Source organism: Callorhinus ursinus, unplaced genomic scaffold (genome assembly GCF_003265705.2).
Source record: "Callorhinus ursinus isolate GAN/ISIS: 27379988/994484 unplaced genomic scaffold, GSC_fseal_2.0 scaffold59, whole genome shotgun sequence".
Lineage (NCBI taxonomy): Eukaryota > Metazoa > Chordata > Mammalia > Carnivora > Otariidae > Callorhinus > Callorhinus ursinus.
This window is the reverse complement of record NW_027397121.1, coordinates 1,961,701-1,986,547: the sequence shown is the minus strand read 5'-3', so window position 1 is coordinate 1,986,547 and position 24,847 is coordinate 1,961,701. Positions and strand designations below refer to the sequence as shown.

At 38.4% G+C, this 24,847-nt stretch overlaps 1 protein-coding gene across 1 annotated transcript in view; it reads left to right on the top strand.

The window, feature by feature from the left end:
* The window catches only part of DNAH8 (dynein axonemal heavy chain 8), a 407,368-nt gene that overhangs the window by 361,379 nt on the left and 21,142 nt on the right, over positions 1 to 24,847 (top strand). Inside the window, exons 82-84 of the mRNA XM_073884828.1 lie at positions 16,513 to 16,669; positions 20,440 to 20,592; positions 20,671 to 20,860. Coding sequence (XP_073740929.1) covers positions 16,513 to 16,669; positions 20,440 to 20,592; positions 20,671 to 20,860 — 500 coding nt within the window. The remainder of the gene's footprint in view (positions 1 to 16,512; positions 16,670 to 20,439; positions 20,593 to 20,670; positions 20,861 to 24,847) is intronic.

Here is a 24,847-nt window from a genome sequence, read left to right as displayed (position 1 = left end):
CACTGAGGTTGTACAGAGTACTATATTCAAAAGTCACTCAGATTGTTTTTTCTTCGTCGTTATGCTATCAATTGATGGATAGGTGCATTCATTTATTTCTATTCATATTACATTTAATTTTTGTCCATCTCTGTTGATTGTCTTAAACACGATGGACATGGCTTGAAAATCACGACTAGATAACAAGGTATTCTCACATCCTTCCAGCCCATTTCCCTTTTCCTTTATGGGCAACCAAATGTATTAGTTTCTGGGTTATCATCCCTGTTTTTTTTTAATTTTTTAAAAATTTACAGAGAGAGAGAGAGCATGCACATGAGCGGGGGTGGGAGAGAGAAAGAGGTAGAGGGAGAGAGAGAATCTTCAAGCAGACTGCCCGCAGAGCACAGAGCCCGATGCAGGACTTAATCCCATGACACTGAGGTCATGACCTGAGCTGAAACCAAGAGTCAGATGCTCAACTGACTGAGCCACCCAGGTGCCCCTTCCCTGTTTCTTTTTGCTAAAATATAAATACATATATATTTTTACCTTTCTTTTTCTTACATAAAGTTGCCATACTATATATATAATTTTGTGTCTTGTCTTTTCCAATTAAAAATGTATCCTGTGGGACACCTTGGTGGCTCAGTTGGTTAAGCATCCAACTCTTGATTTTGGCTCATATCATGATCTCAGAGTTGTGAGATCGAGCCCTGAGTTGGGCTCCTTGCTGGGTGTGGAGTCTGCTTAAGATTTTCTCTCTTTCCCCCTCTGCTTCTCCCCCTGCTTGCGTGCACACTCTCTCTCTCTAAAAAATAAATAAACAAAATCTTAAAAATATATATATCCTGTAATCACTCCATATGTTCCCATGTCTTCCTCACAATTTTTTTTTAGAGCTGCATGCTTCTCCATTGTTAATATGTATCATAGTTTATCATCCGTTCTACTATGGGTGGGCATTTAGATTGTTTCCAATATTTTGATATCCCAAATAATTCCTCAATTAATGATCTCATGGTTATGGTTTCCCATGTTGTTGGAGATGTATTTTCAGGGTAAATAGCTGTGGGTGGTGTTGCTAGATCAGGAATTAGTGAATATTGCCAAGTTCCCTTCCACAGGGCTGTGCTACTTTGCATTCTCCACAACAATGGGATGAGGCCCTTCCTTCACAGCCTCATCAACAGAGTATTGGTGAAGCATTTGAATTTTCACCAATATGACAAGTGAGAAATGGTATCTCAGCATAGTTTTAATTTGTTTTCTCTTATTTTGAGTGAAATTGAGTACATTTCCTTACATTTGGGGGCTGTTTGGACTAAGACCATCTTGGAGACCCTATGGATAAATCCAAATGCAGATTGATGCAGGCCAAGATCAGGGGTGATGAGGGGATGGAGAGGGTAGAGTGAAGCTGTAGGCAGGTCCCAAAGGGGACCAGTGGGACTTAGTGAGTATAAAGCAATGGCTGAGAATCTTATGTAGTTTTCATCCATTTGTTGCTGCTACCTAAGAGGTAGAGAGCACAGCAAGCCTTCTGTGTCTTTTGGCATCTCTCTTCACCACTCTGTCCAAAGGCTTCTCTGGCATCACTGGCCGGCATGCTATAGATGCCACAGCTATCTTTTCCCAAAATATAGTGTCAGGATCTTGCAGTCTCTCATCACACCGAGTGAAAGTGCTAGAAGTCTGTTTCCAATCTGCTAGACAACTAGCTGGCCTGTAGGACCTGTGACCCTCCTCATCTGATCTCTTGATACTTAACTTCCCACCTGGTCTGTCCTTGGGTCTTCCCTGCCCACTCCTGCTCTCCTCCTCCCAGGGACCTTGGTCCATTTTTGGTTCCTGCTCAGGCAGTTAGGCTGTTTTGTGCAGCTCTGCATTTGGTCATTTTGTCCTCTTGACTCTGTCTGGTATTTCTGATGACTGGAATCCTAGGCATTCGATCCCGCCTTCCTGGAGGGCTGTGCTCCAACCCCTCGCTGTTTCCCCACCTGCCACCAGGAGGCAGTAAGCAATAGCAGATGAAGCTTCTCAGCTAAAACCTACCCCTGGTCCCCTCCCAACAAGACCCTCCCATTCCAGCAAGAGGTGACTCTCCCAAGTTCTGTGTGAGATGAAAGAAGGAATGAAAGCTTCCCCTGACATTTCTGGTCTGGAAGCTAGAATGATGGTGGAGTTTGGAACAGAAGTGCATTTGAGGGGGAGTTGCAGGGTCCTGTTTGGGTGTGTTGAATTGGGAAAGACAGAGGGATTTATCTGAGTTGTGAGAGAAACATGGACTGGAGCCCAGGTGATATGTTTCAATATTTGTACAGAGATAACACTTGAAGCCATGAGAAAGGGTAGACTCTCTAAGATACAGTCAGAAAACTGTGTGAATGTCCCCAGCTAGAAGAATCCTTATTAATTTATCTGATGTGCACCCTATTCGATAGCACTCTTCCAGATAGTTTCCCGGGCTGTAATTGGGCCATGGTGGAGAACTCTATGTCCCTGCTTCTAGAATCTGCACTCTGAAGTTAGCATCCATAAATTTGAGAGGAGAGGGAGATTTGCAAAAGGGGATCATGAGTCTTCCTCTTTCTTAAGAATGCACAATCCCTGAAAAGGTGGTAGGGGTGGAAAATACCGCTGAATAAATGCTTTAAAATAAGTAAAATCTTTTCCAAGAGCTTAGATACCTTGGCGACAGAAACCATAAAAATGCATAGTTTATTCACATTTTATTATCTAGATTTATAAGGTACCAAGGACTCTGCAAATGCAACTATCTCGATGTCAAAAACAGTTATTTATTTTCACTCTTTTTCTCATTAACCGTTATGCATATTTTCTACCTTCTGAAATTTATCAAATGTCCTATTACAACTTTTATATTCATTTCTATGCAGGATGAATTTAATTGTATTCCTTTTAGTATTAGCTGAAATTTGAGTTTCAGATTTTTATTAAAAATTTGTTCTCGTTATTTCATGTGCAAAGAAGTATATAAATCTAGGCTGATTTGGATGTGATAGTGCACTAGTATCTCATTAGATGGTTAATTGTTTATTTAGAGACAGTTCTGTTTTTCATTTGTGTTGCATTTTTATTACCCGTGACCTTGACTCTACCACCCAACAGAGGTGACCTGGACAAGCTGCCCCAAACCAGCAAGCTACAAGAGCAATATGAGCTTCTTCCCATATTTACTCCAAAGAGAAATTTTTCTTCTGGAAGTAACTTAGGACCAAAGCTCATGGAGTATTATAGTACTTGTTCTTCATCTCAGGGCACTTATGGGGACCATTTTCCTGAAAGTCTGCAAGGCTTTTGAGGCATATAGAGATATTCGCAGTTCTCCATAATAGCTAGCTAACCAGGCTTCTGCCTTTCCTGTCTTTGCAAACATACAATCACATGGTGGATAAAGAAATGTGAGTTGTATAGCCCTGGCATTCTGCACCTAATAAAATGTATGGCAGGGAGGTGATCTGGAGAGCTTGTGCAGGTCTATACAAAATGGGTTCGCTTTGCAGGGCTTCTTCCCCACATTCATGTCCTGAGGATTATTTTCAGATCACCTCATAAAAAAATAAAATCACCCGCAAGAAAATGATTTCCTAGGTGAGACCTAGCAGTAGTAGCATGTCCATGGGCCCCTCTCTGGAGCAGTGGTGCATGCAGCTAGCCCTGGCCAACAACAGAATGGTCATGTCTGCAGCAGTGTGCACGGTTGGCACCCAGCCCCTGGTGCAGAGCGTGTTTCCAGAGAGGCAGTGAGCTGGAGGTGAGCCAAGAGCCCCTGAGAGTCCCAGACATGGGATCTTTCCCCTTTTTTATTTGTAGTTAGAATGTAGTTAGGAAGAAGGAACTCTGATTTTCTTTGTATGACTGGAAACTTACTGTGGTCTTCTTTTCTTTAACCTTTAAAGATCTGTGCTTAAATATCATAATAAAAGCAGCTTTTCTTTACCCTCAGATGATGTCTTTCGGATTCTCCTGTGTTTTGAGGAGCACATAAATTTACATGTATATATTTCCCTTTGTATGGGGAAATGTGCCAGGAACTAGGTAAATAGTAATAATAGTAATTTACTCTACTTTTAGCATAAGAAGAAATGAATAATTAAACTTTCATGCCCTTTAAATATTGGAGAATCGCTCTCCTTTATATTTGAGGTTCAATAAAATTCAAGCCAATTGGCCTGAATTCAACACACGTGTATTGAGAACTTACTTTCTAGCCAACTCAGGATACAGAGATTAGGAAGAGGCAATCCTTGCCCTTGAAGTTCATCATGTATTAGGGAAAATAAATGAATGACAGATAGTTATGTAATACAGTATGACAGACTCTAAAGTCAGGCTTATATAGAACACTCACACACACACACACACACACACACACACACACACACACACACTGCTATCAGAACAAACAGGAAGGAGCAATAAATTCCAGTTTAGGGACTGAAGTAAGCTAGTGAGAGAGGCCACCTCTGAGCTGTGGCTTCATGGATGTGCAGGAGTTCTCAGGTGAGAGACAGAGTAGGGAGGGAGGGACTGCAGCACTGAAGGACAGTGCAAGGAAAGAGGAAGATAATGAGCAGTAAGTATGTATACGTATATTGAGTCACCAAGTTGTACACCTTAAATATATACAACTGAAAAAAAATTAAAAATAAAATGCTTTGGCACAGTGAAAATAAAAGGCATAGATTAAGGCACATACATGAAGGAACAGTCCAAGGAGGGGCATGAATAGATGTGAAAGTATGTGCTGTGTGCAAGGATCCAAGTCCAATGTGCTTAGAGCATGGTGGGGAGGGGCTTCAAGAGAGGAGCAGCCTACCCACGACGGTGATGCACATGCAGAGACTGGCTTGGGGCATCATGAAGATGCTGGAAATTTCTAGATAGATGCTAGCAGTGATTTGGAAATAGGTCTTGGAAACCAAGAAGAGCTGGAGAGTGGCATCAAGAGGAAATTATCTCTGAAGTTTATAGGTCAGCAGCTGGGTGAAGACACTGATGTTCAAGAAGATGGGACAGATAAGGGCAAAGGGAGAATGAAAGCAATGAGTTGGGTGTTGGAATTGTTTGATTTAAGAGGCAGAGAGCCCTAGGAGTCAGCTGAAATGTGGCTATGCGGAGAATAGGATAAAGGCAGAGGTTTCATGCTACCCAGACTTGCGTGGTTGTTCACAGCTCTCAGGAAGACAACCGTGACAGTGATACCTACATCTTCTCTAACATAGCACCCTGCCCTCATTGTCTGCCTTTACTGTATCTAATACTAACATGAGATCGTGAAGTAACATAAACCACAGAAATGTACCTGTCTGAGAATTGTATATAATAACATGTGGATCCTTGACTTTTGATGACTTCATTTTGTTGTCACATCAGCTGTTTTCCTAGGTTTTCCCCTTAGAGTTATCTGTATCTTCCTTGGACTTTAGATGACTTTTAAAAATTGGGATAGCACCATAATTCAAAATTCAGGAATGAGTTGAAAGCGCTTTTTGTCCTATTTTACTAGAATGTTTTATTACCTATGTATGTGCTCAATTTTGTGGGTGCTTGGTGTGTTCATCTTTCAACTTTTAAAATAAATGTGTTTGGGGATATTCTAAAACCCCAACATCTGAAGAGAGGTTGCTCACCAAAAAATAATAATAAATAAATTTAGAATTCTCTATAAACTTACACAAAATCAATTTTCTTTTTTTTCATAAAAATGTTTTTATTTTGTCGTTGATGTTATCATGAGCTGATACCTTCTTTTTTTTCTTTGCTTTTTTTTTAGAATTTTATTTTATTATGTTAGTCACCATACAATACATCATTAGTTTTTGATGTGGTGATCCACGATTCATTGTTTTCTTATACCACCCAGTGCTCCATGCAGTACGTGCCCTCCTTAATACCCATCACCAGGCTAACCCCTCCCCCGCCCCCCTCCCCTCTAGAACCCTTAGTTTGTTTCTTAGAGTCCATAGTCTCTCATGGTTCATCTTCCCCTCTGACTTCCCACCCTTCATTTTTCCCTTCCTGCTATCTTCTTGTTCTTCTTTTTCTTTTTTTTAACATATAATGTATTATTTGTTTCAGAGGTATAGGTCTGTGATTCAACAGTCTTACACAATTCACAGTGCTCACCACAGCACATACCCTCCCCAATGTCTATCACCCAGCCACCCCATCCCTCCCAACCCCCACCACTCCAGCAACCCTCAGTTTGTTTCCTGAGATTAAGAATTCCTCATATCAGTGAGATCATATGATACATGTCTTTCTCTGATTGACTTATTTCACTCAGCATAACACCCTCCAGTTCCATCCACATCGTTGTAAATGGCAGGATCTCATTCCTTTTGTGGCTGCATAATATTCCTGTGTGTGTGTGTGTGTGTGTGTGTGTGTGTGTGTGTGTGTGTGTGTATCCATGCATCTGTCGATGGACATCTTGGCTCTTTCCATAGTTTGGCTATTGTGGACATTGCTGCTATAAACATCGGGGTGCATGTACCCCTTCGGATCCCTACATTTGTATCTTTGGGGTAAATACCCAGTAGTGCAGTTGCTGGGTTGTAGCGTAGCTCTATTTTCAACTTTTTGAGGAACCTCCATACTCTTTTCCAGAGTGCCTGCACCAGCTTGCATTCCCACCAACAGTGTAGGAGAGTTCCCCTTTCTCCGCATCCCTGCCAACATCTGTCGTTTCCTGACTTGCTAATTTTAGCCATTCTGACTGGTGTGAGGTGGTATCTCATTAACGTTTTGATTTGGATTTCCCTGATGCCGAGCGATGTTGAGCACTTTTTCATGTGTCTGTTGGCCATTTGGATGTCTTCTTTGGAAAAATGTCTGTTCATGTCTTCTGCCCATTTCTTGACTGGATCATTTGTTCTTTGGGTGTTGAGTTTGATAAGTTCTTTATAGATTTTGGATACTAGCCCTTTATCTGATATATAATTTGCAAATATCTTCTCCCATTCTGTCGGTTGTCTTTTGGTTTTGTTGACTGTTTCTTTTGCCGTGCAAAAACTTTTTATCTTGATGAAATCCCAATAGTTCATTTTTGCCCTCGCTTCCCTTGCCTTTGACGATGTTTCTAGGAAGAAGTTGCTACGGCTGAGGTTGAAGAAGTTGCTGCCTGTGTTCTCCTTTAGGATTTTGATGGACACCTGTCTCACGTTGAGGTCTTTCAATCATTTGGAGTCTATTTTTGTGCGTGGTGTAAGGAAATGGTCCAGTTTCATTCTTCTGCATGTGGCTGTCCAATTTTCCCAACACCATTTGTTGAAGAGACTGTCTTTTTTCCATTGGACATTCTCTCCTGCTTTGTCAAAGATTAGTTGACCATAGAGTTGAGGGTTCATTTCTGGGCTTTCTATTCTGTTCCATTGATCTATGTGTCTGTTTTTGTGCCAGTACCATTCTGTCTTGATGATGACAGCTTTGTAATAGAGCTTGAAGTCCAGAATTGTGATGCCACCAGCTTTGCTTTTCTTTTTCAACATTCCTCTGGCTATTCAGGGTCTTTTCTGGTTCCATACAAATTTTAGGATTATTTGCTCCATTTCTTTGAAAAAAGTTGATGGTGTTTTGATAGGGATTGCACCGAGTGTGTAGATTGCTGTAGGTAGCATAGAGATTTTCACAATATTTGTTCTTCCAATCCATGAGCATGGAATGTTTTTCCATTTCTTTGTGTCTTTCTCAAATTCTTTCATGAGTATTTTCTAGTTTTCTGAGTACAGATCTTTGCCTCTTTGGTTAGATTTATTCCTAGGTATCTTAGGGTTTTGGGTGCCATTTTAAATGGGATCGACTCCTTAATTTCTCTTTCTTCTGTCTTGTTGTTCGTGTATAGGAGTGCCACTGATTTCTTTGCATTGATTTTATATCCTGCCACTTTACTGAATTCCTGTATGAGTTCTAGCAGTTTTGGGGTGGTGTCTTTTGGGTTTTCCACATAAAGTATCATATCATCTGCCAAGAGTGAGAGTTTGACTTCTTCTTTGCCAATTTGGATGCCTTTGATTTCTCTTTGTTGTCTGATTGCTGTGGCTAGGACTTCTAAGACTATGTTGAATAGCAGTGGTGATAGTGGACATCCCTCCTGTGTTCCTGACCTTAGGGGGAAAGCTCTCAGTTTTTCCCCATTGAGAATGATATTCGCTGTGGGTTTTTCATAGATGGCTTTTATGACATTGAGGTATGTACCCTCTATCCCTAGACTCTGAAGAGTTTTGATCAAGAAAGGATGCTGTACTTTGTCAAATGCTTTTTCTGCATCTATTCAATTTTCTTTTTTTAAAGACTTTATTTATTTATTTGAGAGAGAGAGAGACGTGGGGGGAGGAGCAGAGAGAGAGGGACAAGCAGACTCCATACTGGATGTGGAATCGATCCTACTACCCTGAGATCATGACCTGAGCCAAAAATAAAAGTCAGCTGCTTAGTCACTGAGTCACCAAGGTGCCCCATTCGAAATCAGTTTTCATTTAATTTTATTAAAGATCAGCTTTTACCTTATTGGCCCTTATTGTGAAACTCATATGTTTAAAGATATGGAGTTGATGCCCCAACTCTGGTTCAGTTACAAACATTTACTAGGTTTGACACAGGACCCTCATCATCACTGTGTCTGACTGAAAGTTCAGCTTATAGAGCATAGTGGCAGATGCATTTACCTTAGCCATGACTTTTGGAAAGGATGCAGTTCTTCGGGTATGTGTGTTTGGGTCCAGATGCAGTATTCTACCTGCTAACCAAATGAAAATGCTGAAGGCAGATCATCTCTCCATTCTTCAGCAGGTTTCCTAAATGAATTAAAGGCTAGCTGAATAGAATTCCCTCTGTGGACACAAAATGTGGCTTTTTCATAAACAAAGAAGCCTGGATAATTTTAGCAGTAGCTCCTTAGGATTCTGTTAGTTAGTGAGACAATTTGCACAATTCACAGCTAGAGATGAAAAAGAGAAAGGTGTAATTCTTTCTGTATGCTGTGAGGAAAGGTAGAAAGGGACCTTTTTGGCAGGGCACAAAAATTACTAGGGATTTGTAAAATGTGTTTCAGTGAATCTCAGACATTTGTCACTGATTCATCTCTGTTGAGTCCTTGGTGGGCTTTGCATCTGGGGGCTTATTTTTTCTCTATTTTTCAAAATGAAAATGGTCTTAATACTCTTCATTATAAAAAATCATACTTTCTCATTGAGAAAAACAATACAGAAAATAGAAAGCAGGAGGTAATCACAGGAAATACTCATACAAAAATCCCACTCTCAAAATACCCTTTTATATTTTTTTCTATGCTTACATGCACAATATTTACAACGAAAAATTAGATCGTACCCTGGTAAGGTTTTTGTAACATGCTACTTTTTTGAAGTATAGTTGACACACAATGTTACATTAGTTTCAGATGTACAACATAGTGATTTGACAACGCTATCCATTATGCCATGCATAGTGTAGCTATGATATGTCACCTTACAGCACTATTAAAATCCTGTTGACTGTATTCACATGCTATATCTTTCATTCGTGTGACTTGTTTATTCCATAAGTGGAAGCCTGTACCTCCCATTACCCTTCACCCATTTTGCCTATCTTCCCGCCCCCTCTGCTCTGACAACCATTAGTTTGTTCTCTGTTTTATGGGTCTGTTTCTGCTTTTTTGTTTATTCATTTGGTTTGCTTTTTAGATTCCACATATAAGTGAAATACAGTATTTTTCTTTCTCTGTCTGACTTATTTCGCTTAGGATAATGACCTCTAGGTCCATGCATGTTGTCGCAAAAGGCAAGATCTCATTCTTTTTTGTGGCTAAGAATGTTAATTGCAGCATTATTTACAATAGCCAAGATATAGAAGCAACCTAAATGACCACAATTGATGAATGGATAAAAAAGATGTGGCATATACATACAAAGGAGTATTACTCAGCCATAAAACAAAATGTACCATGCTATTTCATTCAATAATCTCAATTCAATAACCTCACCTTACCAATGAATACAGAGCTACATTACCATTTTTACTGGCTGTACAGATATTTATAGAGCTTTACCAGGATTTATTATTACAAATACCATTATAAACAGTCTTGTATGTACATCTTTGGACACTTGTTATTTAAAAGAACTGATCTATTAAATGTTAAATAAATACAAGAGTATTTATAACATGTGTATAGAATATAAAATGTTGCTCTTTTTGCACCACCATATCTATATTTTGCTTCATCTTCCTTGTCTTTTCAATGAAGGGAATTCTAAAAGATATACTTCAGAAAGGATAATTATTGTAGGTGGAAGGTGTGAGGTATAGAAAAGAATGGGTCAATGCATGGGTAAATCTAAATAAGTATTATGGCATAAAAGAATAATTTTATTTTAATTGTGGGTTTATTTTAAAAAAGATAAAATTAAAATACTGAAATGCCAGGAGGGGAGTGACTGTAGTTAAAGTTACCTAAGAGTTTTTGATTGAGAGAGGAGGGTAAAGATGTTAATTTTATACTTAATTAAAAATGAATATTAAAATTTCTAGGGTAAAGAGTAAAAAAATAGAAATAGTATGTAATTTCCAAACTAGCACAGGAGTAATAATAGAATGAAAAAAAACCTCATATTAAGCAAGAAGTCAAAGACGGGCAAACTTCTCAAAAGTGAAAAATAGAACTACCCTACAACCCAGCAATTGCACTATGAGTATTCATCCAAAGGATACAAAAATAGTGATATGAAGGAGCAGATGCACCCTGATGTTTATAGCAGCAATGTCCACAATAGCAAAATATGGAAAGAGCCTAGCTGTCCATCAACAGATGAGTGGATAAAGAAGATGTGGTAGATATATACAGTGGAATATTACTCAGCCATCAAAAAGAATGAAATCTTGCCATTTGCAGTGATGTGGGTGGAATTAGAGGGTATTCGGCTAAGCAAAATAAGTCATTCAGAGAAAGACAAATACCATATGATTTTAAGAAACAAAACAGATGAACATAGGGAAAATGAAGGAAAAATAAAATAAGATCAAAACAGGGAGGCAGACCATAAGAGACTCTTAGCTCTAGGGAACAAATTGCAGGTTGCTGGCAGGGAGGTGAGTGGGGTAATTGGGTGATGGGCATCGAGGAGGGCATGATGTATGAGCACTGGGTGATATATGCAACGGATGAATCATTAAATTAAAAAATTTTACCCCTGAAACCAATAATACACTATATGTTAACTAAATTGAAAGTAAATCAAAAAATTTTTAAAAAGCTTTATTGACTTATAATTTACCTATCATAAATCATATATTCATTCATTTTAAGTGGTCAATTTAATGATTTTTACTAAGTTTACAGGTTTTTGTGACTATCACCACCAATTTTAGAATATTTCCATCACCCCTCAAAAGAATCCTTATATCCATTTGTAATCAATTCCTGCTACCACCCCTAGCTTCAAGCAACCACTAATTTACTTTCTTTCTCTATAGATTTGCCTTTCTGGACATTTCCTATAACTGAAATCATATACTAGGTGGTCTTTTGTGGATGGAGTCTTTTACTTAGTATAATGTTTTAGAAGCTCACCCATGTTGTAAAATGTACCAGTACTTCATTGCTTTTATTGCCAAACAATATTCCAATATATGAATGTACCACATTTTGTTTATCTATTTAGAAGCTGATAAACATTTGGGTAGTTTCTGTTTTTTGCTGCTATGAACATTCATGTATAAGTCTTTGTGTAGATATGTCTTTTCATTTCTCTTCAACAGATAAATAGAAATATAATTATTGGATCATATGATTAATCTATTCTTAACATTTTAAGAAATTGACAGATTATTTTCCAAAGTGGCTGCACCACTTTACAATACTGTCCAACAACGTATGAGGGTTCGTTTCTCCACATTCTTGCCAATGCTTGTTATTGTCTGTTGTTTATTATAATCATTCTTGTAGATGTGAAGTGATATCTCACTGGTTTTAATTTGCATTTTTCTAATAAATGAGCATCTCTTCATGTGTTTACTGGCCATTAATATAGCTTTTTTGGTGAAATATCTATTTAAATCTTTTGTCTTGCCTTGCTTCTTGAAAGGTAATTTTGCTTGGTGTATACAATTCTTGGTTTATAGTTATTTTATCCTCACATGTGCAACACACTTTTCCATTTTCTTCTGGCTTCCAATGCTGCTGTTGAGGATTGGCCATCAGTCTTACTGACATTTCTTTCTAGATAGTCTGTTTTTCTCTCTGGTTGCTTTTAAGATATCCACTTTGTTTTTGGTGTTTTACAGTTTCATTGTGATATGTTTACATCTAGATTTCTATTTATTTGTTTGTTTGTTTGTTCATCCTACTTAGGAGGCACTGAATTTCCTGAACTTGAGAATTCAACTCTTTCATCAATCCCCAGTTGTTATTTCATCCCTTATTCTTTTTTATTTTCTCCCTTCTATCTTTCTGAAGATCTCCTGAGATGTACGTTAGAACTTATCACTCTATCCTATATGTCTTTTAATCTCTCTTTCATATTTCCCATTTGTTTTCCTCTGCAGCATTCTACATAATGTCTTCAGATCTATTTTCCAGTTTCCTAATTCTTGGTTGAATCTAATCTGCTGTTTGACTCATTGTTAACTTTTAAGGATAGGCAGAATAATGAACCCTCAAAGATACCCACATCCTAATCCCCAGAACCTGTATAAATGTTACCTTATATGGCACAAAGGACTTTACAGATATTCTTAAGGGTAAGGATCTTGGGACGGGAACCTTATCCTAGATTGTCAAAGTAGGCCCAATTTAATCACATGAACTAGTGGGAGATGAAGGCAGAAGCATGGGTCACAGAGATGAAATGGAAGCAGGAGGAAAGATGCAAAGTGAGAGAGGGACTTGACCTGCCATTGTCATGGGCAGCTAGCAAGGAATTGGGGACCTCAGAAAGAAAGTGGATTCTGCTAATAACTCAAATGAGCAAGGAAATGGATCTTACCCAATAGCCTACAGAAAGGAACTCAGCCTTGCTGACATTTTCATTTTAGCCAGGTGAAACCTATGTCAGACTTATTAACTACAGAACTGTAAGATAATAAATTGTTGTTGTTTTAAGACACTTACTTTTTAAAAAGATTTTATTTATTTACAGAGAGAGGGCACAAGTGGGGGGAGGGGCAGAGGGAGAGGGAGAGAAGGATTCTCAAGCAGACTCCACAGTGAGCATGGAGCCTGATGCTGGGCTCAGTCCCACGACCCTGAGATCATGACCTGAGCTGAAATCAAGAGTCAGATGCTTAGCTGACTGAGCCACCCAGGCACCCCAGGACACTTATTTTGTGGTAATTTGTTATAGCAGCAATAAAAAACTAATACTGTTTTTCAATTTTAATATTTTTTAAAATTTCCAAAAGTTCTGTTTGGCTCTTTTTCACATATGTCATTCATGTTTAGAGTTTCCTGTTTCATACTTATATTTTAAACCATCCTTTTTTATTTTCTGATATAGTAAAAACATCTTCATAACGTGCATCTGAAAATTTATTATCTATGATCTTTGCAGGTCTGGTTCTGCTTTCTGTTGTTTCTACTGGCTCTTGCTCAAGATAAGAGTTCTTGCTTTGTTTCTTTATGAATTTTTAATTTTTGACTGTGAACTCATGTCTATTGGGAATTAACTGTTGGATTCTTTGAGACCTGGTTGTAGGCACCATTATTCCAGGAAAGGTGTGTGTTGGTTCGACCAGCTGCCACCTGAAACTTCCTGGAAACACCTTAAAATAAATTTCTAGCTTGAGGATTTTAAATTCATATGAGTAATATGAATGAATGTTAATTAATGCAACAAACCTGGTGAATTAAGAATTCACAGGAAGAGGCAGTTCAAGTTAGCAGCATAGGCAGATCTTGAACTAAACTCCTCCCACAGACACACCATATCTACAGCTACATAGGGAACAATTCCTTCTGAAAAAGACCTGAAAACTAACTGAATAGCTGTTCCATAGTGAAGTATAAAAGGGCTACATCAAGGTGGGTAGGAGAGGCAGAAATGTCATCTCACCTGAAACCTCACCCCTGGCACAGTGACATATAACTGGGAGGGATCTCATAAATACAGAGCTTCTCCTTGGGAAGCAAGGGGATTGTGCCCCACATCAGGAACTCCAACCCTTGGGACCTGTACCAGAGAGTCAAATCCCCAAAAGGTCTGGTTTTGAAAACCAGTGGGGCTTATATCTAGGAGATAACCCCAAAGGGCTGTAGGGAATTAATATCCTGCTGTTACAGGGCTCATGTGCAGACTCACTCACCCCTGGGACTCAGAGCAAAAGCAGCAGTTTGAAAAGCACTTAGATCATATGTGAAGGAGATTCATTTGCTAATCATAAGGCCTTTGCTAGAGGGACAGGAACCTGTTGGGACTCTTGCTAGGGATGGAGGTACTGGTTCGCACCAGTTTTGTGTTCTCGCTCTCCCTCACTAGTTCTGGTAGGAGTGTCCCAACCCCAATGGCTCCTGTGGCCCTGCTAAAGCCAATAGACACATGCGGCCCACACAGAGGACATCCCTTGCATGCCTGGCCCTGGTAGCCAGGGATGCTTGCTTTTCTGGGCCCCACAGGCCTGAAACAATTGGAGCCACAGCTCTTGATACGTTGACACCCCCAACGTGTGGCACACACAGTGGACTAAAACACACCTCAGTTGTCCTGTGAAAATGCCTATTTACATATTTGCTATCAACTTAAAATCGACTGTAATATTTATAGGCTGTTATATGTGAGCCTCATGGTTAACAAAGCAAAAGTCTATAGTAGATACACAAAAGATAATAGGAAAGGAACCTAACCGAAACACTACAGAAAGTCATTAAACTACAAGGGAAGAGCAGGAGAAGAGAAAAGGAATAGAAAAGAACTAAAGAACAGCCAGAAAACAATGAACAAAATAGTATAGAGCACATACCTAGTAATAATTACTTCAAATGTAAATGGGCTAAATTCTCCAGTCAAAAACATAGAGTGGCTGAATGGATTTAAAAAACAAAAACAGGGGGCGCCTGGGTGGCTCAGTTGGTTCAGCGACTGCCTTCGGCTCAGGTCATGATCCCGGAGTCCCGGGATCGAGTCCCACATCGGGCTCCCTGCTCAGCGGGGAGTCTGCTTCTCCCTCTGACCTTCCCCCCTCTCATGTGCTCTCTCTCTCTTTCATTCTCTCTCTCAAATAAATAAATAAATAAAAATAAAAAACAAAAACAAAAATAAAGACCCATGCTGCCTACAAGAGACTCTCTTCAAATGTAAGGACATGCACAGACTGAAAGGGAAGGAATGAAAACTGTTTTATGTAAATGGAAACTGAAAGAAAACTTGGGTAGTTATATCGGACAAAATACACTTTTAAACAAAGACTGTAATAAAAGACAAAGATGGTCATTAAATAATGATAAAAGGGTCAAATCAACAAGAAGATACAACATTTGTAAATATTTGTGTACCCAACATAGGAGCACCTAAATATATAAAGCAAATACTAACAGACCAAAAGGGAGAAACTGACAGCAATACAACAATAGAACAATAGTACAATGCAATACAATACAATAATAGTAGGGGACTTTACTATCCTACTGACTCTCAAACTCATGCACACACACCATCTGTGTGTTGACGCCCAGCCACTTCAAGACAAAAACTACGTTTGTGCCTCTCAGAGCATCTGGTTGACACAGAAGAGATCTAGAGAGTGAGAACAAAAGCAAGAGAGAGATACAGACAGATTACTCTCTTTTAAAGCATCCTGTTCTTTTCCTCCAAAGCATGTATTACAGTCGTATTGACAAATGCACCCCTCTTCCACTAGATAGAGAGGGGCACCAAGGCAAGAATCTGTTTACCGCCATATTGTAGCACCTAGCTCAGTGCCTGGTACATAATAAATTTTTATTGGATACATGGATTTTAAATATGGGTGGCTGCATTTAGACAAGTGGAACAGATGGATGCCAATAGATTTCTTTGGAAATCATAAAACAAAAGTGGGAAAGTGAGAAAACAAAAGAGAAAATACCAAAGAAATTTTAATAATGTGTAATTCATAGAAGAAATATGAGTGATCCTCTTTGATCTAACAAATTTTCATGTAATTATAGATTCTTATAACCAGTCTATAACTGGAAGAGAATAAAAAGAGTTGTGTTCATTGTCCAACATGAGGGTCGTAGGCTAGTGACAAGCAAAATTGGATAGTATTGCTTTGGATTACCAAAGACTTTTGTGGCATGTCTTTCCCTGAAGATGGAAAGCCTTTCTTTTCTGTGATGTTCTTGATGTCTTGTTAGGAGGCAGTAGAATGGGTCTCTAGTTTTTTTCATTCCTGTGGGTTGATGGTAAAGTTTCCTTTTCCCACCTCTTTTTTCTATCTGGCTTTAAGTGATCTTATCAGTTCATTTTAGCTTTGATAATTATCTCTGAGCATACATTTTCCTGCTACATTCTGAAAAGTTCACTCTTTTATCAGGTATCAGAGTAACACTGCTTCTGCTGTTCTTGAAACAATTACCAACATTCAACCCAAAGAGAGTGGAGGCGGTGTGGGAGAGACCCGGGAAGCCATCGTTTATAGATTATCTGAAGATATGCTGAGCAAACTGCCTCCTGATTACATTCCTCATGAGGTAAGCTACACACTTTGCCCCTGGTGTGTACAGGGCTGTCTTTGGGTTCCACAAAACCTAGCATGGTCCTGGGACAGTAAGTTTCACTCCCTCCCTGCTCTGCTCATTCCCACTTCCTTTGCAACTCTTTCTTTTAACCTTGTGGTCTTCTCTTCCTTGCCCCTTCTCAAGCATCTTGCAAACTATGATCTGCACTTTTCCTGACACCTTTCTCCATCCATCTCCTACTCCACTCCATGTTCTCTTTCAATCACCTTTTCTCTGCCCTTTTCCCATCTTTGGATTCCTCTATCTTTGCATCCCCAGACATCTTACGCCTCTAGGCTGGAAACATCCCTCCACCTCTTTCACCCAAGCCTGCTTTGTCCATTCTTTAAACTCATTCCTTGTTTTTGTCTTCTGCTCCCCCCTTCTAGTCTCTTAATTCTCCCAGCCAGGAAAGCAAGCCATTTAAATGAATTCACTCCCCATGTGGATGGCAATAATTTTCTACTTCTTGAACCTCCCAGTTGTTTGCCTATTAACCTAAATCAGTTTTTCTCAAAATATTTTTAACCTCAAGACCCCTTTATGAAATGACTGAGGACCCCAAATAACTTTTATTTATGTGGGTTATAACTACTGATATTTAATATATCATAAATTTAAACAGACATATTTCAAAAGTCTCTATTAATTTATTGTAAAATAACAGTAATAAACCCCACTACATGTTAACACAAATAACATTTTTATTAAAAAAAAGTATGTTTTCCAAGACAAAAAAAATGTATTGAGAATAGTGGGATTGTTTTACATTTTTGCAAATCTCTTTAATGCCTTGTTTAACAGAAGGCAGGTAGATTTTCCTATCTGTTTCTGCATTCGATCTGTTGTGACACCACATGTCACGTAGCTCTGGAAAACTTCACTATACACTCCTGAGAGAAGAGGAGTTAAAAAGTCAAGTGACGTCTTAGTATTACTATGAAAAACATGCAACTTTGTGGACCCCCTGAAAGGATCTCAGGGCCTGCAGGGGTCTTTGAGAACTGCTGATCTAAAAAAAAAACTTTAATTGTGAAATTTCTGGGTGGTTAAAAGTTCTGCGAAAGGTCCTTCAATTTGGCCTCCTTCTTCATGCAAGAAGACAGGGTTGTATCCTCTGGTCATCTCCAGAGGGGATGGGCCTCTTCTCTCCTGTTCTCAGTCTCTACCCCTCACTGCTGATGGTCAGAGAGTCCCAGATGGGACTGAGTCAAGTGTAGCTCTTCAAACAAGAAGTGAGAGGCTAATGCCCTAGTGCTGGTAAAACTATGATTTTGTGTCTACCCTGACTTGCATCCTCAAGTCTGGGAAAAATGAACTTGTCAGTTGGGGGCCCTGAGGCTGCTTGAGCTACAGGCCTCCCACTGCAATGGGTACCCTCAACAATAAGAGACATTTTCTTGCTTCTTAAAACAGTTTTTGCCTCTGCTATGTAAATGGGTACCAAGGCATTTGGCCAAGATACTGAAATCCATTGCTTCACATAGAGATAATTTTAGTAGGGGGGAAAACATTTTTTTAAATGGATACATAGTGTAAGTACATACTTTCAATGGTTCATTGTAAGTGATCTTCAGGAGACAGATGAGGCATAAAACCTGCCTTCAAATATTTTAAAACCTGGCATGTGAAGGTGAGATAAAACTCACTCTGGTTGACTAGACCACAGGTTGGTATTACCCGAGGAGGGGTCCAGGATCTTGGGATAATTTGAGCTATCCAGGCTTGGTCAGGGCCACTTCCCCCAGTTCTCTGTTCTGGCAATATTCTAGCAGGGACTGAATGTGAGGGATGTTGCTAAGTTGTTTGCTAAATGGGAAGGTGTTTGTACTGAGGCATCCAAAACTGCTTCCTCTTCCAAGCTCACTTACCTTTTAGTGTCCTTTATTTCATAGAAGAGAGAGATGTGTTCTTGAAAATGTGGCTGTAAAGTGAATTTTGTAAATTGAAATATAATTATACTATTGACTTCCATAGTAAAAACGGAGCCACATTACTAAAGAAGAGACTACCTGGTCCCAGAAACATAATGAAAATCCTATGTAAGACTGCAGCAAATCTTTCATCTTATTAATAAAAAGATAATTTTAGGCTGGAACAATAACCATATTCAAAATAAAATCAGTACAAAGATTAGATTTTCAAGAGTTTAAGTTTTTCCTAAGCATGTCTCTATTGCAAAAAAAGTTTCTCGTTTAAAACCGTGTAAGTAGGGCAAGGTGATTTGTTTGGGGCTGTTAGCATACTAAAAATGTACCTGGGCTATTGATGTGACACTGTAGCCAGTACCTGGGCTTAATTTCCCACTTGTGGGAGTTGCAAAAGTATTTCCATAATTTCCTTTTTCCTTCATTGTGAATTTCTACAGAGTAGTCCTGATTTGACTATATAGGCTAGTCATATATAGGGTGATATATAGGCTATTCAGCCACTGGAGGCTGAAGGGCTCGAGATGAGAATGAGGAGGTAGAGCCTGCAAAAATGTAAGTTCTAGAACCAGGAATTTAGGAGAATGCCTGAAAGTTGGTCTGGTGACTATGTTAGGGACCTCCACCGGCATGTTTGACTGGGATTGCAATATCATTTGCTCTACCTGCCCAGATATTCCCACCCTGGATGTTCGGTTTTGTATCACTGATTCCCCAAGTTTGTGCTTCCGCTCTTCATCCCTAATTCATTAGAAGTGGCCTAACTGCAGGAAAGCAGAGGTGTCTATTGCTGAGGTGGACGCTTCAGCATCATGCTAGCAAACCTGTTCTGGAAAATGAGGAGGATGGTCCAGATGAGCCTGAAGCCTATCGTTTCTAACATTCCATGACTCAAGAAGGGGCCATGAGCATTTCCAGCAGAGAAGCCTACAGTTGACTGGCTTTCTGGTGATTTGGTGGACTGGTACATTTCTCTAAATTCTCTCCCACTCCATATGCCGATCCTTACCCCGCCTATATTGGCATCTCTTTGATTGTGGCCAGCAGAAAGTTCAGATCTCTGTATGAGTTCTTGCCAATATCCATAGTCAATCTTTTCTTGGGCATAGGTCACTAAATTCAAATGTGTATATATATTGGCTTATTTTCCAATAATTGTTATATTTTATTATTCCCAGACCAGATGCTTTTATATTGATCTCTTCAAAATGGTCAATAAATGATATACCAAAAGGAACAAACGACAGGTGCTTAATGGCTCTCACACAAAGTCAAATATTTTTATTGATTAGATTAGGAAAGGTTCTCTTTAGTCACACTAACCAGGGCAACAATGATCTTAGGAAGCTGCAACCAATCATTCATTGGTTACTGCTCTGTAAAGATTTTGGCCATATTAAATTTCTGTGACATTTTTAATAACGACTCTGTAAGCATTATGAAAAAAACATGCCAAACTGTACTCTTACAAAGGTTAGATTGCAAAAGAATATTTAACTGACACTTAGCACTTAATCATTTGAAAGGGAAAAAAGGTATAATTTTGTTTCAGCTTTTTAAAGTACATTTCCAATTATCAATGAAGTACAATCAGTAGGAAATAAAAACAATTTTAGTTGAACAGTAGTTTCTGAGACCTGGAAATGGGGAATTTAATGTCAAGTTTGGTTCTGCAAGAGATATTTTAGAATCCATTTGGTCTAGTAGAGCTATATCCAGAGGAAGAAAAGAATAGAGAAAGGAGAGGTCATTGGAAGAGAAATGACAGATGATTAAAAAAAATTCCTTTCTTGTATGCTTTTTTTTTTTTTTAAGGTGAAAGCTCGTTTGGTAAAGATGGGACATCTTAATTCAATGAACATATTTCTTAGACAAGAAATTGACAGAATGCAGAAAGTCATCTCAATCCTTCGCAGTAGCCTGAGTGATCTAAAATTGGCCATTGAAGGAACAATCATTATGAGTGAGGTGAGCTAGGATCTCAGTTGTCATCTCCCTCTTTTGTTGGTTTTTCTCATTCTTATATTTTAACTCTCTCTTTTTCAGAATTTGAGAGATGCCCTGGACAACATGTATGATGCTCGCATACCTGAGATCTGGAAAAGAGTGTCCTGGGATTCATCCACACTGGGCTTCTGGTTTACTGAACTTCTGGAAAGAAATGCTCAGTTTTCTACTTGGATATTTGAAGGGAGGCCCAATGTATTTTGGATGACTGGTTTCTTTAATCCCCAAGGTATGTGCTCATAAGAAAGTGGGCAAAGTTGGCAGATGAGGGTAGTTACATAGTAGCACTGTGTGAAATGCATGTTATAATACAACAATACAGAGGTACAACTTGCTAAGTGCTGGACACATGCTTTCAAAGGTTGGAAACCACAGATGATCCTTCTGTATTTGTTTTACAAATTTGATCTGAAATTCATTCTACTATTGCTTCTACAATAATGTAGGCAGACCTTCCATTTTTCTTTTTATCTGCTTCAGCAAGGCTGTGGTTAGGACATGTGAAATAGTAAAGTTTTGCTCAAATCTCAAATCTTAATTTTAAATTTTTATGAAAATGACAAGCATAAAGCACCAAAATATGCAAAAATTGTTTCTAGATTTCAGGAAATTAGACTGATTTCAAAAATGATCTTGTGGCAAAACTTTTATTGAGTGAACTTCTAGAGTCTGTACCCCCTCAGTTGCCCCTCCGAAAAAAGTGCTTTGTGATTCTGCTGCATTTCTTCCTTCACTCTAGAAATTTTTACTGAGTTACTGACCAGATGTCTATTGACATAGTAAATAAATAAATAAATATATATGTATACACACACACACACACACACACACACATATATATATATATATATATATATAATTGGTAAGCTCATAAAAACCACCATGGTTAGTGTTTCAGATTTAGAAAATGTAGAGTTCATAAAGCTTTGAAACATGACAACTTTTTTTAAAAAAAGATTTTATTTATTTATTTGACAGAGAGAGACACAGTGAGAGAAGGAACACAAGCGGGGGGATGGGGGAGGGAGAAGCAGGCTTCCCGTGGAGCAGCAAGCCTGATGTGGGGCTCAATCCCAGACCATGACCTGAACTGAAGGCAGACGCTTAACAATTGAGCCACCCAGGTGCCCGAAACATGACAACTTTTTGCTTACGACAATATGGATAGTTTTATTTCAAGTAATTCTTTCTTTTAGTTTTTATTTAAATTCCAGGTAGTTAACATACAGTGTAATATTGTTTCTGGTGTACAATACAGTGATTCATTGCTTCCATGCATCACCTGATGCTCATCACAAGCGCCCTCCTTAATCGCCATCACCTATATCACTCATCCCCCCACTCCCCTCCCCTCTGGTAACCATCAATTTGTTCTCTATAGTGAAAAGTCTGTTTCTTGGTTTGCCTTTCTCTCTCTGTGTGTATTATTCCCTTTTCTCATTCCCATTCATTTTCTTTCTTAAATTCCACATATGCATGAAATCGATGATATTTATCTTTCTCTGACTTATTTTGCTTAGCATAATACTCTGGCTCCATCCACTTTGTTGCAAATGGTAAGATTTAATTACTTTTTATGGCTGAGTAATATTCCAGGGTGTGTGTGTGTGTGTATGTGTGTGTGTGTGTGTGTGTGTGTAACATCTCTTCTTTATCCATTCATCAATCAATGGATACTTGGGCTGTTTCCATAATTTGGTTATTGTAGATAATGCAGCTATAAATATCAGGGTTCATGTATCCCTTTGAGTTAGTAGTATTGGGTATTCTTTGGGTAAATACATAGTAGGACCATTGCTGGATCATAGAGTAGTTCTATTTTTAACTTTTTGAGGAACCTCCGTACTGTTATCCAGAGTGGCTGCTCCAGTTTGCATTCCCACTAACAGTGCAAGCGGGTTCCCCTTTCTCTACATCCTTGCCAACACCTGTTGTTTCCTGTGTTGTTGATTTTAGCCATTCTAACAGATGTGAGGGGATAGCTCATTGTAGTTTTGATTTGCATTTCCCTTCATGATAAATGATGTTGAGCATCTGTTCATGAGTCTGTTGGCTACCTCTATGTCTTCTTTGGCAAAATGTCTATTCATGTCTTGTGCCCATTTTTTAATTGGATTATTCATTTTTGGGGTGTTGAGTTTCATAAGTTCTTCATATATTTTGGATACTAACCCTTTATAGGATATGTCATTTGCAAATATCTTCTCCCATTCTTTAAGTTGCCTTTTAGTTTTGCTGACTGCAGAAGCTTTTTACTTTGATGTAGTCCTAATAGTTTATTTTTGCTTTTGTTCCCGTTTCCTCAGGAGACATATCTAGAAAGAAGTTGCTATGGCCCATGTCAAAGAGGTTATTGGTCATGTTCTCTTCTAGGATTTTTGTGGTTTCAGGTTTCATATTTGGGCCTTTAATCCATTTTTTAATTTATTGTTGTGTATGGTGTAAGAAAGTGGTCCAGTTTCATTCGTTTGCATGTTGCTGTACAGTCTTCCCAACGCCACTTGTTGAAGAGACTTTTTACCATTGAATATTCTTTCCTGCTTTGTTGAAGATTAATTGACCATATAATTGTGGATTCATTTCTGGGTTTTCTATTCCATTCTATTGATCTATGTGTCTATTTCTGTGCCAGCACTATAGTGTCTTGATCACTACAGCTTTGTAATATAACTTGAAGTTTGGAATTGTGATGTCTCCAGCTTTGCTTTGCTTTGCAAAGATTGCTTTGGTTATTTGAAGTCTTTTGCGGTTCCATATAAATTTTAGGATTGTTTGTTCTAGCTCTATGAAAAATGCTGTTAGTATTTTGATAAGGATTGCATTAAATGTGTAGATTTCTTTGGGTAGCATAGATATTTTAACAATATTTGTTCTAATGATCCATGATCATGGACTGTCTTTCCAATTTTTTTGTGTCATCTTCAATTTCTTTCATCAGTGTTTTATAGTTTTCAGAGTACAGGTCTTTCACCTCTTTGGTTATGTTTATTCCTAGGTATCTTATTATTTTAGGTGCAATTGTAAATGGGATTGATTCCTTATTTTCTCTTTCTGCTGAATTATTATTGGTGTATAGAAATGCAACATATTTCTGTACATTGATTTTGTATCTTGCAACTTTCCTGTATCAGTTCCAGCAGTTTTTTGGTAGAGTCTTTAGGGTTTTCTACATAGAGTATCATGTCATCTGAGAATGGTGAAATTTGACTTCTTCCTTGCTGATTTGAATGACTTTTATTTCTTTTTGTTGTCTGATTGCTATGGCTAGGACTTCCAGTATTATGTTGAAAAAAAGTGGTGAGAGTGGACATCCTTGTCTTATTTCTGACTATAGAGGAAAAGCTCTGTTTCCCCCCATTTAGGATGATATGAGCTGTGGGTTTTTCATAGATGGCCTTTATTTATGTTGAGGTATGTTCCCTCTACACATACTTTGTTGAGGGTTTTTATCATGAATGAATATTGTACTTTGCCAAATGCTTTTTCTGCATCTATTGAAATGATCATATGATTCTTATCCTTTCTTTTATTAATGTGATGTATCACATTGATTGATTTGTGAATATTGAACCACCCATGTAACCCAGGAATAAATCCCACTTGATTGTGGTGAATGATTTTTTTAATGTATTGTTGGATTAGGTTTGCTAGTATTTTATTGAGGATTTTTGTATCTGTGTTCATCAGAGATATTGGCCTGTAGTTCTCCTTTTTTTAGTGTCTTTATCTGGTTTTGGTATCAGGGTAATGCTGGCCTCATAAAATGAATCTGGAAGTTTTCCTTTTCTATTTTTTTGGAATAGTTTGAGAAGACTAGGCATTAACTCTTCTTTAAATGTTTGGTAGAATTCACCAATGAAGCCATCTGGTCCTGGACTTTTGTTTGTTGGGAGTTTTTGGTTACTGATTCAATGTCTTTCCTGGATATCTGTCTATTCAAATTTTCTGTTTCTTCCTGTTTCAGTTTTGGTAGTTTATATGTTTGTAGGAATTTATCCATTTCCTCTAGCTTGTCCAATTTGTAAGCATGCATTTTTCATAATATTCTCTTCTAATTGTTTGTATTTCTGTAGAGTTGGTTGTTATTTCTCCTCTTTCATTTGTGACTTTGTTTATTTGGGTCCCCTCTCTTTTCTTTTTGATAAATCTGGCTAGAGGTTTATCAATTTTATTAATTTTTTCAAGGAACCAGCTCCTGGTTTCATTGATCTGTTCT